The sequence below is a fragment of the Mirounga leonina genome, unplaced genomic scaffold, assembly GCF_011800145.1.
Source record: "Mirounga leonina isolate KUSES-001 unplaced genomic scaffold, KU_Mleo_1.0 Mir_101609, whole genome shotgun sequence".
NCBI classification, from domain to species: domain Eukaryota; kingdom Metazoa; phylum Chordata; class Mammalia; order Carnivora; family Phocidae; genus Mirounga; species Mirounga leonina.
The window spans coordinates 3,151,507-3,167,216 of record NW_023270164.1 but is presented as its reverse complement, the minus strand read 5'-3'; the positions used below and the strand labels follow the sequence as shown (position 1 = coordinate 3,167,216).

Below are 15,710 nucleotides of genomic sequence, written 5' to 3'. Positions count from 1 at the left end.
GGGGAGGTGGGCAGGGGGATGGGTAAAACAGGTGATGGGGATTAAGGAGTGCATTTGGTGTGATGAGCACTGGGTGATGTACAGAAGTGTTGAATCACTATATTGTACACCTGAAACTAATATTACACTGTATGTTAACTATACTGGAATTAAAATAAGTTTAAACCTCTCTAAATCCCGGGGCACCTGGGTGGCTCAGTTGTTAAGCATCTGCCTTCGGCTCAGGTCATGATCCCAGGGTCCTGGGATCGAGCCCCACATTGGGCTCCTGGCTCCTGGGGAAGCCTGCTTCTCCTTCTCCCACTCCTCCTGCTTGTGTTCCCTCTCTCACTGTGTCTCTCTCTGTCAGAAAATAAAAAATCTAAAAAAAACCCAAAAACCTCTCTAAATCCCAAGCTGACTTTCCAAGAGTCCTTCTTAATTTTTTTCTTCAATCCATGTTTAGACAAAATTTATAAGTATCTATTAAATGAACAACCAAAAAAAGAAAGAAAACAGTCTCTTGAACCCAAACTGCCTGAATCCTAGCTCTACCAGTTACCATCTCTGACTCCTTAAAACAGTACTTAACCAATTTGTGCCTCCATTTCTTAACCCATAAAATAGGGATGATAATAAAAACCCAACTCATTGTTGAGAAGAGTAAAAGAATGAACACATGTGAAGAGCTTATAAAAGGGCATAGCACGTAAGTATTCAGTAAGACTACGGTTATGGTGAGGATTAATTGAGTTGTAAATGCAGTAAATAAATAGAAAGTACTTGGTAAATATTTGCTGCAGTGGACAAAATGCTGTTGGGTGTTGTCAGGAAAGAGGATTTAAAAATAGACTCTAACTAGGGCACCTGGGTGACTCAGTTGGTTAGGCGTCTGAGTCTCGATCTCAGCTCAGGTCTTGATCTCAGGGTTGTGAGTTCAAGTCCCTCATTGGGCTCCCTGCTGGGCATGGAGCATAGTTATAAAATAAATAGGAAAAAAAAAACAGACCCTGACCTCATGACACTTAGGACTTATTGGTACTAATCCTGCTTACACATGGTGCCCATTAAAAAAAGCCATCACAATAACAGTCTTTCTGAAGCACCCACTCAGTGGTAGTCAAGGCATTCATGCCACAGCCTGGATTTTAAATGATGGATCTAAACTATAATTCATGAGCCAAACTTGAGTTAATACTGCTCTAGACACCATGAAGTGACTAATATGGTGTGGGAGAAAAGCCACATTCTTTGGGTCTCTCATTTTCAAGCAGTTCTCATATATTGCTCCCTCAGATTTATAAAGTGGACAGCATTAAAAAGAGCCCTATCTATCTAGTAAATTATGTGGAAACAAGTTGATTCTGCTCGACTGGGAGGAAAGGGCTTAGTTGTTATAGCTGATTCTACACATCTACACTATTTCCTAGGATAAGGTGTGTCCTGCAATGGTTCTTAAACTTGGCTGCCTATTAAAATCGTCTGGAGCGCTTTTCCAAAATACTAATACCCAGGCCCCACTGGCTGAAATACAGATTTAATTGCTTTGGAATAAAGCTCAGGCATGGGTATTATTTTTAAAGTTCCCCAAGTGATTATAATGTGCAGCCATGGTTGAGAAACACTGCTATAAAACACATTAGGCCAAAGGTGCCCCCAGTTAGTGGAGGGAATTAGCAGAAAGTGAAGAAGAATCAAGGACAAAAGAGGAAAAGAAGGGAAGCATATCAGAAGGGATAGCTAATCAGCATTCTGCTTCTATGTCTTGGGATAAACCACCAGAAATGTGGCTTTTTTCTCCACCAGGCCAACTAGGGGTTTTATAAATGTGATTTAGTTCCAGACATTCAGCACAGGTCCAGCATAAATCAGAACCCTGAAGTAGCAGGACAAAAGGGGACAGATCCAGAAATGTAGGACTGAGAAAATGGGGTAAGGAGGAAACTGTCCAAAATAATTGCCATAAAGCCTATGGCCTTTACTCAAAGTTTTTTGCAAGGACCATCCCCCAGACTCATTTTCCCCATCAGCCAAACCTGGAAACAACCCACATGTGAGTAGAACGGGTTAAACACATCGCAATAAATATACTGGTACTATTGCAAGTGATGAAATAAAGCATGGACTGCAGGTACACTCAGCAGCACGGATGAATCTTACAGACATATCATGTTGAGAAGGTGGACACATAAGCACACAAATGACACGATTACGTTTGTCTGAAATTCAAGAATGAGCAAAACCAATCAGTGGTGAGAGAAGTCAGTAGAGCAGTTCTCTTTTGGAGGGGGGACTGACTGGGAGGAGCCTGAGGGGGCCTGCTGGGTGGGTGCTGGAAATGCTCTATATCGTGGTCCCGGTGGCTTTATAATGTGTGCACATATATACACTAGTCACTGAGGTGAATACTTCAGATAGGTGCACTTGACCATATGCAAGGTATCTCAATAAAAAATAAAGAAAAAGAAACTTATTTGCTATTACTGCTCACTCAGTAAGTATTTATTGAAGGTCTACTCTGAGCCTGGCCATGTGTTAGGTGAATAGAGAGGTGTACTAAACCAACAGAGCCCTTGCCCTCTTGGCACTTAGATTCTAATGAAAATACACAACGTGGAACATAAAGAAATACATGTAATAGGTCATCATGAGGTTGTGATTGTGATAAATGCCACGAAGAAAAATCAAGCAGGGTAAGGGGCTACAATGTATGTGGCGGGGGGGGGGGGGCAGGGGGACGGGCCATGCTGTTTTAGATGGGAAAGTCAGAGAAGGTGTTTCTCAGAGAAGGCCTTGAATGTTCCAGCAAGTTCAAGGCACCTGGTTTCCACCCTGTAGCAGATTAGAGGCAGTGCATTACATGAGGATGGGAATGTCGTTTGTAGGCAGACAAATTGACAGAGCAAAGGCTGTCCACTGAAAACAAGGGAAGGATGCAGGAGCTATAAACTAGCAGGCCTGAGCACTCCAATGACCCAGCATGAGGGCCACATACCTTCCCACCTCATTAGCCTCATTAGGACATCTCCATAAGGTGCAAAACAGCCTTCTGTTCTATCACTTCTCTTACTGTGTCATCCCCACTTCCTGCCCTCTCCTCCACTAGACAGCATCTTGAAGGCAGGGATTTGGTCCTGTTTGTCATTGTATCCCCAGCACCTACTACCATGAAGGGACACAGCGGAGGAATCAATAAATATTTACTATTTGCTTGGCTGTCTGATGTTGAGTCACCCCGAAAATATTGCTACAACACTACTATTTCCAGAATTCTCTGTGTAAGCATGTAATAGAATTTAGACTTCAGAATGAATAATACATCAAGTTTTAACTTTTAAGATTAAGTGTTTAGGGGCACCTGGGTGGCTCATTTAAGCGTCTCTTGATTTCGGTTCAGGTCATGATCTCAGGGTCGTGAGATTGAGCCCTGCCTTGTGTTCCACACTGGGCACAGAGCCTGCTTAAGATTCTCTCTCTCCCTCTGCCCCTTCCCCCCGCCCCCATCCCCCTCTCTAAAAAAAAAAAAAAAAGATTGAATGTTTAAAACAAAAGTGTCAGCCATCTGGATCTGGAGAACTCACAGGAAACTCCTCATTTCCCAAAGTTCTTAGGGAAATGAGGTGTTACTGTGCTAATCAATCTTGCCTTGACATCACCTGATCTCTCTCTGTCTCTGCCTCTCAGCCTGGAGTAGTGGTGTTCAAACTTCAGGGGCTAGTTAGAAATGCAGGTTTCCAGGCTCCATCCTCAGAGATTATGATTCACTAGGTCTGAGACATGGGCAAGAATAATAAAACAACACTACTGAATGCTTAGTAATTCTAAATGCATCGTTCTAAATGCATTTCATGTCCTATCTCAGCTAATCCACAGCATAATCACATGACACACTTTACAGATGAGGAAAACGAGACACAGAAGGCTCAGGTAACTTGCCTGGGAACACACAAGTGAGTAGCTCTGAGAGCCAAACTCAGGCACTCTGGATCCAAAGCCTATGCCCTGAGGCTCCTCAGTGTATTGCCATCTGGTATGGATTTACATCAAGCAGGCCGGTGATGCTGGTGGTCTGCAGGTACCATTGTAGGAACACTGGCCTATAGCAGTCTTTCCCTTCAATTCTTGCACCCTCTATAACTACTGTTACCTTGACCCTGTGCATTCAGGGAACTCTCTCATTTCCCACATCAGAAGGGGACCACAGGCCCTATCCTTGTGGTTAAAATGATGACTAGGTCTATATCCATGAGAAGGATGGAACAGAATACAAACCATGGTAAGACTGGTAAGCAAAGGCACCTCAAACCATGGTTTGGGATGGGAGACAGAAAAGAAATGGCCACAGCCATGGAACAGATGGACAAGGCATGGGGGTGCTGTGTGGTAAGAGGTAAAAAGCTAATTGGCATTCAGCACTCTGCTTCTCTGTCTTGGACTGAAGCAGCAGGATCATCTGGGAGATCACGTAAAGATTGGCGCGCTCTGCCTGACGCCTCTCCCTGGCTTTAGGAGTGTGTTTGGTCTGGACATGGGGTAGGCTGGAGGTGTTAGAGTTAATGTCCTCAACCAATAAGGGACAGGAACCGGCAGATAAAGACACCACATTCTTCAGTCCTCCTGGGGGACAACTCTGGGTTGTGTTTCGACACCAGCAATGAAAGGTCCTCATGGGATTGTGCCCCAGCCACCCAGAAGTAACCTGTTCATCATCATCATCATACTCCGTTGGCTTTCTTCCCTTCTTTACCTCACTTTCTACTCCCTCACTGTGCTTCCCCGGGTCACCTCCCACGTAAACTAGGTGCTCCCAAAACCTTGTCTCAGAGTGTACTTTAGGGGAAACGGAGCTAAGACAGGGAGTACTTACAATTAACATAGTGGCTACTACAGGTGAAGTTCTGAAATTGATGAATCCCTTAGAGTGTGAGGATGGCCACTGCTGGCTGGAAAAGCCACTGATGAACACTAGAAGCTTCTGCTTTTCTTGTTGAATTCTTTTTTATTCTCTCCTTTCCAGGTCTGTGGCCCAAAATGTTTGAAAATGGCCCAAACTGGCTTCTTAAAGATGCAAGCAAAAAATGGGGCTGTTTCTGAGATTAGACTATTAGTAAGGGCCAAGCATTCTGTCTACAGGGATAAAAGGAACAAGGTGAGAAATAGAGACACTAATTCAAAGCTTAGGACATGCCTTAGGTTAACTTATGTTAACCTATGTGGCAGGTTACATTATCCAAAAAAATGTCCACAATAGCCCATCCACGTACTTTTCCTTTGCATTCCCCTGCCCCTTGAGCCTCAATGTCCATTGTGACTGCTCTGGCCAACAGAGCACTTTAGAAGCGACACTATATGACATCCAAGGCTAGGACATGAAGAGCCATGCACTTCTGCCATATTCTCAGGATGCTCACTTAATCCAGCCACCACACTGTAAGAAAGCCCAAGCAGTCCATGGGAAGGCCAATGTGGAAAGGAACCAATGCTCCCAACCCCAGATGAGCTCCCAGTAGACAACCAGCACCAACTTGCTACCCCTGTGAGTGAGCCATCTTGAAAATCGTTCCCCTGGCCCCAAGTTGAGCCCTCCCGGCTGATAACAGAAGGACAAGAAAGAAGCCATCTCTCCTGGGATGAACCCTACCCAAATTTCAGATGTTTGACCAAAATAAATGATCGTTATTCTGAACTACTGAGTTTCTTGAGGCAGTGTTAGGCAGCAGTAGGTAACTGATACACTCAGTTTCCCGAGAATGGAATGCTGAGTCAGAATTTTTACCAAAACCTTCTTTTGGAAGCCAAAGTAGATTTTCCCCTTTCTGAAGCTTGTAGTCTCAAGTGCTCTTCTGGACCTCCATAGCCTCACCTCTTATGCTAGTTCTGCTAGAGCAGCAGGGAAAGTTTCCCATCTTGCCAACAGCAAGAGCTTTCATGTGACCGTAAATATTTGTTAATTGATAGATAGGTATAGTGTTCCTCTTATCCCATCCAGGCATGTTTCCTTGGAAACCTAATTTTCCATGGATTCCCTTGATTGCATCTTGCAAACAAATTTTATTAAAGCAGAGACTGAGTCTTAGGTATTTTGGGTAAACTTAATAAATCCAAGGACCCATGTGGTCCAATCCTGGAGCAATGTCTCTTTTGGCAATTTCAGATCATCAGAAAGCAGCTCCTTTCTTTTCTTGTCTTTCAAAGTACAATAAATCTATTCATAACCCGCAGTAACACTTCCTCAAACCCCTTCCCCATTCTCCAATCCTTTTGTCCCTCACAGCTGATTCAGAACCTTTTACACACAAATGATTTATCTGGCCCCAGAATCCACTTGGGTTCTTTTTTTCCTCTTCTCTTTTCTCTCCCCTTCTCCCAAAACCTTGATTTAGCCTCTAGGTCAGCAAAGAATAATTTTTACCCACTCTAGGAAGGTGAAAAGGACAACAAAGAGGGACTCTGAGCAGACAAATATGGATTTCTTCTTAGCAGGCAGTTTTCTGGAAGGAGATGGGAGGGAAGGATGCTACCACAAATTTTGATTTTGTCTCAATGTATTATAAAGCATCCATTTTAATCTAGCTAATGTATACGGACAAAAGGATAAAAACAGGATATAAGAAACTATGTTAATGAAAAGATGTGCTTAGAATCTATTGAAATAATTTAGTTTTTAGATTTAACCTTAATATTAGAGAGTCTTCTCATTCTGTAGCACCAAGGAAAACCGAAAGCACATTTCTGGCAATTTAATCCAATTCCTGCTTTAAGTTTAATTCCCTTTGTCAACTCAATTACCTGATTTTTGTTTGTTTGTTTTCAATCATCACTTCTGGTTCTCCTTTTTCCTATGTTAATGTGAATATTCAAGATGAATAAAGGCAATTTGATGATTTCCTGGTGGGGGTTTAGATTCTGAAGAGGTATTTACAACTAGCCATCATTCCATATTTTAAGGTAGCTCTCAAGGATTTTCTCTTCCTTGGCCTTGGTTTGCTATGGTCCCTTTAACCCATTATCCAGGCACCCAATGGGTCATAATTCTGAGTCAGGTAAGAAATTTACCCAGTATTTGTGCAAACAGTAGAAATCTCACTTTTTTTTTTTTTTAAAGATTTTATTTATTTATTTGACAGAGAAAGACACAGCGAGAGAGGGAACACAAACGGGGAGTGGGAGAGGGAGAAGCAGACTCCCTGCCAAGCAGGGAGCCCGATGCGGGACTTGATCCCGGGACTCCAGGATCATGACCTGAGCCGAAGGCAGTCGCTTAACCAACTGAGCCACCCAGGCGCCCCAGTAGAAATCTCACTTAACAATAATTTCAAGTGCAATAGGAAAAGTAAAATAACTAATAGACCTTCTATTCTCTGAGTACAAAGATACTCAGGACTAGCTAAAATCAGTCTTTCCTCTTTCCCTCAAGAAAATTCCACATTTATTCTTGGCTTCCTGACATTCCCTCTACCCCTTAACCCAGTGGTTCTGCAAGTATGGTCACTGGATCAGGACCATCAAGCATCACCTGGGAACTTAATAAAAATGCCAATTCCCTGTCCCTATCCCAGACCTACAGAAACAAACTGCAGTAGGGGCCAGCAATGTGTATATGAACAAGCCCTCCAGATGATTCTGACGCCTGCTGGACTGTGAGAACCCCTGCCTTAGAACATAAAACTGGATCAGAATAGGGCGCCTGGGTGGCTCAGTTGGTTAAGCGGGTTAAGCATCTACCTTCAGTTCAGATCGTGATCCAAGGTCCTGGGATGGAGAATCGAGCCCCAGGTAGGGCTCCCTGCTGAGCAGGGAGCCTGCTTCTCCTTCTCCCTCTGCCTGCGCCCCACTTGTGCTCTCTCGCTCTCCCTCTATCTCAAATGGATAAGTAAAATCTTAAAAAAAAAATAAAACAGGGGCGCCTGGGTGGCTCAGTCATTAAGCGTCTGCCTTTGGCTCAGGTCATGATCCCAGTGTCCTGGGATCAAGCCCCACATCGGGCTCCCTGCTCAGCGGGAAGCCTGCTTCTCCCTCTCCCACTCCCCCTGCTTGTGTTCCTGCTCTCACTAACTCTGTCAAATAAATAAATAAAATCTTAAAAAAAAAATAAAACAAAACACAAAACAAAACTGGATCAGAATGGTCCAGTGAGCTGAAATTGAAAGGACCTGAGTTCTGTTCTGTGCTCTGCTATTAGTTTACTATGTGGCCTTCATCAAATCAGCGCACCTCTCTGGCCCTCAGTTTTCTCATCTATAGAAAGAAGACCTTGACACAGAACTTCTCTTAGGTCCTTACCACTTCTACAAAGTAACAAAGTCACTGCCTTCAAGAGCACTAGGCAAGTACTGTAATATCATGGCATATGATTCCATTTTTTTCATGTCAGATTTTTTAAAGTTTCAGGAAAGGCTAACCCAATCTTGTCAAAATGACTAAATACTTTAAACAGCTAGAAGCTGTATTTAAAATGTTTCTGTCAAGACCAAGTCATTTGTTAAAGTTGCTGGTGAATGCTCCTTGACAGTTTATCTCCCTCAGAATTTATCATTTCTTAGCCAGAAATATTAATTCATCTGATCAGTCCAGGAATCTTGATGTGCAATTATTTTTTATTCGTGCTAAAAATAGATTCATAATTCCCCTTCCGTTCAGAAGAATATTTTCCCTGTACAGAAGTGACTCAGCATTCATTAGGACTGTTATTAAGATGCCAACTGAGGATATTCTCTTGATAGGAATGATATTTCAACACATTCTTGCAAAAATATTAAGACTAAATTTTGATAGCAAATGCTACATAACATTTATATTCTAAGATGGTCCTATGATACTCCTTTTGAAAACCTTTCACTTTTCCTCCTGATAAGTTCAATTCAGTATTTTGGAGCTGAGACCAAACCTAAGTAGGGACATAGAATGTGGGCTGGGCACTTCTTGTCGAATTGCAACACATGATTCATTCCATCCATTTGTCAAACTTCAGAATGTGACAAGCAAGGCTCTGATGAAATGGATAGACTTTCCAGGTGGGATGAAATCCTGATACAAGTAGTTTTGAAATTAGCTTAATCCTTCTATTACTGGGGGAGCGGGCAATGAAAAATAAGGTTTTTACCTGAAGAGTCAGTGATAAGAGGTCAACTAAAGAGCTCACACGGTCACAGTGAAAAATGGTTTCAGGATCTGGAAACAGAAAAACAAGGGCACGTGTATGGTGTGGGGGGAAAAGTCCTTTAACATGGCACATTTGCCTTTAAAGATAAACATTGATAGAAAAAACTGACATTGCTTGCATAAATATCACCACCAGACACAAGTCAATTAGTCCACCCAGGCCACTTTTCAGTCCAAATAAGCTAATAATGTTTAAAGAAAATATAACATTTCCTTAGCACTGTGCTGGGCACTGTGGGATGGCAAAAAACCAGATGTGGTAAAGAGGAAAAACAGGATCAAGAGACCAGGGTCCCTCTGCACACGTTGCCCCTGGACAAGTGGACTCATGAGGGAGAAGGTCTTTTCCAGCTCCCATGCTGCATGAGTCCATCATAAGAATGGCCCTTTGTGGACGAGATGGACTTACATGTGAAACAGAGAATCAGATCAGGGTGTGGAAGCTCAGCTTGTTTCAAGCCCCCTGGACATGGAGTATAGGAGCCTGCTGGTTCGGGCGAAGCCTCACAGGTGTAAATCAGGAGATTCTGTTTCCTTGACATGGTATTTCTGCCACAGAGAAAGTCCATTCAAGGGTGTGGGTTCCAGTTCTTCATTCAATAAATACTTATCAAGCACTTACTATGTGTCAAACACTGTTCCAGGGGATAGGTATATCACAGAACAAAACAAAGATCTCTGTCCTCAAGGAGCTTATATTCTTGCATGGTGTGAGAAAAGATTTGTCACAGCAGGCCTGAGACTGCCATCCTTAGAAAGGTCTGCTTCCGAGGTTGGCCCTCAGCTGGCGTTTGAGAACTTAGATTTCCAGACAACCACTCCCAGGACTAGTAAGAGTGGCTCGCTACGCCTAAACTGTGCTTATTTGTGAACACTTGCTTTCCTTCTGGGAGGTTAGAATTTGGGTACATGCCAGGCAGAGGATGCCTACATGACCAGCCCCCTATATGATCAAAACCTGGGGCACTGAGTCTCTAATGGGCTTCCCTGATGGGCAACATTTCACACGTGTTGTCACAACGCCCTGCTAGGGGAATTAAGCACGTACTTTTGGACTCCACTGGGAGAGGATCTCTGGACCCCAGACTTCACTCCAGGCCCCTTTTCTCTTTGATGATTTTGCTTTGTGTCCTTTGGCTGCAATAAACCATAGCCATGGCTATGACTATATCCTGAGGTCTTTGAGTTTTCCTACTGAATCATCAGTCCTCGGGTGGTCTTGGGGACCCCCAACACACAGGAGGAGGAAGTTCAGACTATATGCAATTAATACTATAAATGACTAAATTATCTAGCACACTAGAAGGGGATCGATGCTAAGAAGAAAATGTAGAGCAGGGAAGGAAGACTGGGATGTGGTGAAGGGACGGAGCGTACTGTATTAAACAGGAGGGGCACTGTAGGTCTCAATGAAAAGGTGTCGTTTGATCAGAGACCTGGAGGAGTTAAGGATATTAGCCAAAGTGATATGTGAAGGAAGAGCTTTCTAGACGAGGGCACAGCTCATGCAAAGACCCTGACATGGCAGTGTGCCCGTGTGTTTGAGGTACAGTCAGGAGGCTAGTGTGCCTGGAGCAGTGAGAGCCAAGGGGAGACAGGTAGGAGAGGAGGTCAGAGAGGCGAGGCCAGGAAGGGAGGATGCCCATCATAGAGGGCCTTGTAGGCCACCATGAGGTTAACCAGAAATAAAAATTAGAGTAAGATAACTAAGATGAAGTTAAGGGTAAGGTAAATACATAAAAATAGACGCACCATGGAACTTCATAGTTGGTAAGTAAGATGAAAATTTGTATTGCTCCGAGAAGGAAAATCTCAGGTGTTGAGTCATTGTATTTCAATCTAAGGTCAAGAATTATGTCCAAAGCAACCATATAATAGCTTAATAATTGGGATTAATAATCACCATCCATTTTTTGCTTTTCATGTGAACAAACAGCAAAAGCACATCACTGAACACCACCGAATCATTCTGGCCAAACCTTGCAGTTATACACATTTAATACCTAGCACTGGCCATATGGAAGGGCAGAGGAAGAGATGGTATGATACCTGTGAGGTGAAGAAAGGTATTTCGGATTATTTGTGGCACCTTAATGAGACATGTTGAGGGAAAAGGGGATGTGGGGGTGTGGAAAACTCAGCACCTGTCCGTACCTTCTCTGGCACACACACATCTTCCCACGCTTCCCAGAAATCTAGAACCCTGAGAAGATATATCCACACATGCATGCCCAACACACTACATCATGATGTCTCTGATATCACACACTGTGACAGACTGCAAAGCCTGCCACCAAGCCTTTCCCCATCTGCATCCATGCCCTTGAAATTTTACCTTGTAGTTCCTCTCAGCAAGAGGTGGAGTCCAATGCTCTATTCTTCTAAACTGGACTGGTCATGTGACTTGCTTTAGTCAACATGCAGCAGAAATGATGAAGCACCACTTCTGAACCTAAGCCTCAAGAGGCCTTGCACGCTTCTATTCCCACTCTTGGAATTCAGTGACCCCTATCACTCCAGCCAACAGCTGGCCAGCTGAAAAGCATATAGGTGAGGCCATCCTCCGCCAGCCGGCCCTGGCTGACCTTTCAGCTAACTGCAGAAATATGAGCAAGCCCAGCCAAGATCAGCCAAGCCTGGCCCAGATCTGCAGAACCATCAGATAGACTGGTGAGCAATAACAAACGAAACATAAACCACTAAGTTGTGAGGTAGTGTTGTTTTGCAGCAATAGCTGACACATGTGCCCAAGATTGAGCATCTCTGAAAAAATTCTCCAGGTGACTCCACACAGGAGCTCCAGAGCTCGAAGCACTGCAGAAACTCTCACAGTAGCTCTTTGGACAAAGGCAGACCTGACTACCACTTTAAAGCCAGAAGGACTTGGAGGGAGGCCACGCACTTCCAGGATGGGATGCTTAACTTCGTAACAGCCCTTACATTTTGGCTTGAGAGTCCAACAGCTGTCACGCTGCTTCTCTCTCTCTCTGGCTCACGAGAAGGAGAGCAATTGAAATGTGGGAAACAATCTCTGCTCAAGTACAACGAAGGGCAGATTCTTACATGGCTCAGGGAGGCTGGCCTTTGGCAAAGTGGGGAACAGCAGGAAGGGCACAGACGCCAGAACAGCTGAGAAAGAACTCAGTGCCTGGGTGAAGTGTAGGCAGGCTGCCCAGAGGGGAGGCTGACAGCGTTTCAAGATCACAGCTTTCCTGCATGGAGCTGAGAGAATATTTTCATCTCCTATGAACAACAGAGCTGCCCATTTTATTGTTTGTTTCTTAGGCAGCAACATGTAAGGCTAATTCAAAATCTGAATAAGTCTGTGCCTGTTAACCTCAATGCTCTTTACATTCTCTTCAACTCCTTTCTTTTTTTTTTTTTTTGCTTTACTGCTGCACAAGGTATCTTCTCTAATCAATGTACTTTGAAAAGAAAAGGTCAAGATATTTCAAGTACCCCTCAAAGTCATACCAAGAAGTCTCTCAAAACGAGCTGAATAAGTACAGTGAAAGCAGGTACAACGTTCCAGTGAAAATGTGGATCATAAAATGACATACAAACTAAGAATCGCAGTGGGGTTCTGCATGCATGCATCCATTTATTTGGTACCAAGGATGATGGAAAACAAGACAGGACATACTCCCTGCCCTCTGGAGACTGAGTTCTTGGGTCGGCCCACAAGGAGCGCTCAGCCCTGGCAGAGCTCAGAACCCAAAGTGCCAAGTGCAGTGATGGAAGCAGTTTCCAAGTTCTGTGCAAACACAAAAGAGTCTGTAACACTTACAAGTATGTCCAAAGGGCAGAGGAACCAATGTGAAGTTAGAGCCCAGCACTCCAATGTTCACATCTCCCAGGGACCATGAGTCCCGTTCACTCACTCGGAGGAATACACAAAAACCTCTGAAATTCTATGTTGTCATATCTCTGCCACACAATCCTACCAGGACCCTGCCCATCCTTTATACCTGGACACGAGCTATTTTACACTCTTTTGGAAAGGGAATTCTCTGTAAGAACTAATCTCCTGATTCAAGAGAGCTCAAAGGAGGCCCACCCGTATCTTTTCCCAATCACCACCTCCTGCCAGACTTTCTATGGGAACCTGTGAAACACTTCTATTTCCTCTAGATGAATGAAATGAAATTAAAAGTTGTCTTTTATCTCACTGTTCTCCTCCAAATTCTAAAATCTGCACAACACAGAAATCATCATTCCCTTTCATCCAGTGACCAGGCTACAGATAAAAATGTATGAGTGAATTCAGAGCCAGAAAGCACAGAGAAAGGGGATTAAACAAGGCAATCACCTTCAAAATGTTACAAAGCCAAGCTGAAAAGCCTGATCTTGACCATACGCCCTGTGTTTTTAATTCAGAGAAATACGTCACCCTCTCTCCTCAAAATTGCATTTTTCTTCATCTTCAAAAGAAGAGTTAACTCCTAGCAACTAAATTATTTTAATAAGGTTAAACGAAAAAGAAGAGGGGGCAAAAGCAGTTACCCAGCTCAACAGTGTGGAAAATCATAATCTTACACAGGTCTAATTAACTCGATGCAAAATGTCTAAAAATCAACAGCAAACATACACTAACATTGTTGGAAACATATTATTTAAGAATAAATGTCCAAAGAACATTTTTAAAAGGGAAATACCCCTTTGATTTTCACATTCCATGTTGTTTCATTCTTTATCAAGAGACTTTATTGATTGCTCCCTATCAAGAAGTGAATCTTGAAGTGTCCCAAGAGGCATTCTAATTATAATTAATAGTACAAGGTTTTCTTTCGGAATCATTAGGGATTCATTAAGCTGACAACACAAGCTGTTTAATACTTGAACTTTCTAATAAAACTGTAGGATAAGGGGTGCCGCCATATTTCTGCCTTTGGAAATTTTGTTGTTGAATCTCCAAGCTACTTTGTGTGCACAATGTCCATTTACCATTCCTTTCGATTTTAGCTGTAATTTGTGCCTTCAAAACCCAATGTATATATGTATCTCACCGGAAGGAATAAAGTTTGGATGCTGAAAGGTCGTTTGACTTCTGCTTCTTCCCTCTACCAAGCCTCCCCCTAGCATATATTTTATTTCCTAGTAAGGAATATTGTATTCTGCTAAGAAAAGAACAAAGTTTAAGTCATGGAAAGCTGAAAAATTTTACTTGTAGTTACTTTAGGTTGGCATACAATTAGTTGTCTACCCAATATCTCTTTCTCCCTGACAGAACCCCAACAGTTTTCAAGGTAGTCCAGGTAAATGCAAGCTTTCCCAGGCTCCTCTCTGTACAATGCAACAGTTTGGGTCAAAAGACAGAAGGAGAAATTTGCTGGAGATTTCGCGGACAGATACTGCTTCCCTGGTAAGTCCAGACATAGTCTGGCCTTCCCTCTTCTTTCTGCCTTGAACACAGACATTGTATCTGAAGCTTCCACACAGATTCTGCAACCCTCAGGTGGGAAAGGCAGACACCTAAGTGCAGACTTCTTTGCACGTTAAAATAATAACCCTATGGGTTTAAGCCACTGTGGGTCAGGTTTTCTACCACTTATAGCTAAAAGCATCGCTAACTGATACATTCAGGTAGGAAAGGAATCCAGCTTTCACACTCAGATCTGAGTAGATTTCATTGTTTGAAAAACCCCTGTTAGAATACCGTACATTGCTCCTTGGGAACAGAAGCATATGAGGGCCTCACAGTGAGCAATGGCTGCATGCAGGCTCTAATAATATCTCTCATCACTCCTATTTCGCCCAGGACCAAAACAAGCAATGAAACTATTTTATTAAGGCAGCACTCACCCTCATGCACCACTGACCACAAGTTGGGTTTGCAAAGTGAAAGCTATGGCCTTCTGAGGACATTATTAAGTGGCATAGCACAGAGCCTGCATCATAGGTCTCTCCTTGGGATTTGGGTTTTTTTTCCCCCTCTGATACGATGCTATGTGATTATCTTCAACATGACATTCATCACAACTCTTCCCGCAACAGCATTTTCCGACGAGAATAAAATTGACATTTTTAATGAGCAAAGTAAAAAGATCTTAAAGGACACAGACATAAAAGGAGTGGTTTCTGATGAAAATACTGTCCACAGGGTAAGAAGAATGTTCTCAAGTAAACCAAGGGATGCAGGCAATGACTGCTTTGGGTCAGCAGGCCAAGGTTCCAGGTGAAGAGCTATGCCAGCACCCTACGTGCTAGTTTGAAAGAAGGGGGGGGAGCCTGGGTGGCTCAGTCGTTAAGCGTCTGCCTTCGGCTCAGGTCATGATCTCCAGGTCCTGGGATCGAGCCCCGCATCGGGCTCCCTGCTCAGCGGGGAGTCTGCTTCTCCCTCTCCCTCTGCCTCTCCCCACTGCTCCTACTCTCTCTCTCTCTCTCTGTATCTCTCTGTCTCAAATAAATAAATTTAAAAAAAAAAAAAAAAAAAAAGAAAGAAGGGGTACCCTTCTGAAAGCAGGTGGTTCAAAAGTGTTTAGCATCTTGCCACTCCATGTGTGGTCCTCACACCAGGAACAGTGGCATCACCCAGGAACTTCTCAGAAATGCAGAATCTCAGGCCCCAT

At 43.4% G+C, this 15,710-nt stretch overlaps 2 protein-coding genes across 2 annotated transcripts in view; both read right to left on the bottom strand.

Moving 5' to 3' along the window:
* The window catches only part of LANCL3 (LanC like 3), an 87,844-nt gene that overhangs the window by 52,851 nt on the left and 19,283 nt on the right, over nt 1–15,710 (bottom strand). The gene's annotated exons all lie outside the window — the stretch shown is intronic.
* LOC118008607 (lanC-like protein 3) overlaps nt 8,946–15,710 on the bottom strand; it is a 30,178-nt gene continuing 23,413 nt past the window's right edge. Inside the window, exon 2 of the mRNA XM_035002208.1 lies at nt 8,946–9,150. Within this exon, the coding sequence (XP_034858099.1) occupies nt 9,118–9,150 (33 nt within the window). The 3' untranslated portion in view covers nt 8,946–9,117. The remainder of the gene's footprint in view (nt 9,151–15,710) is intronic.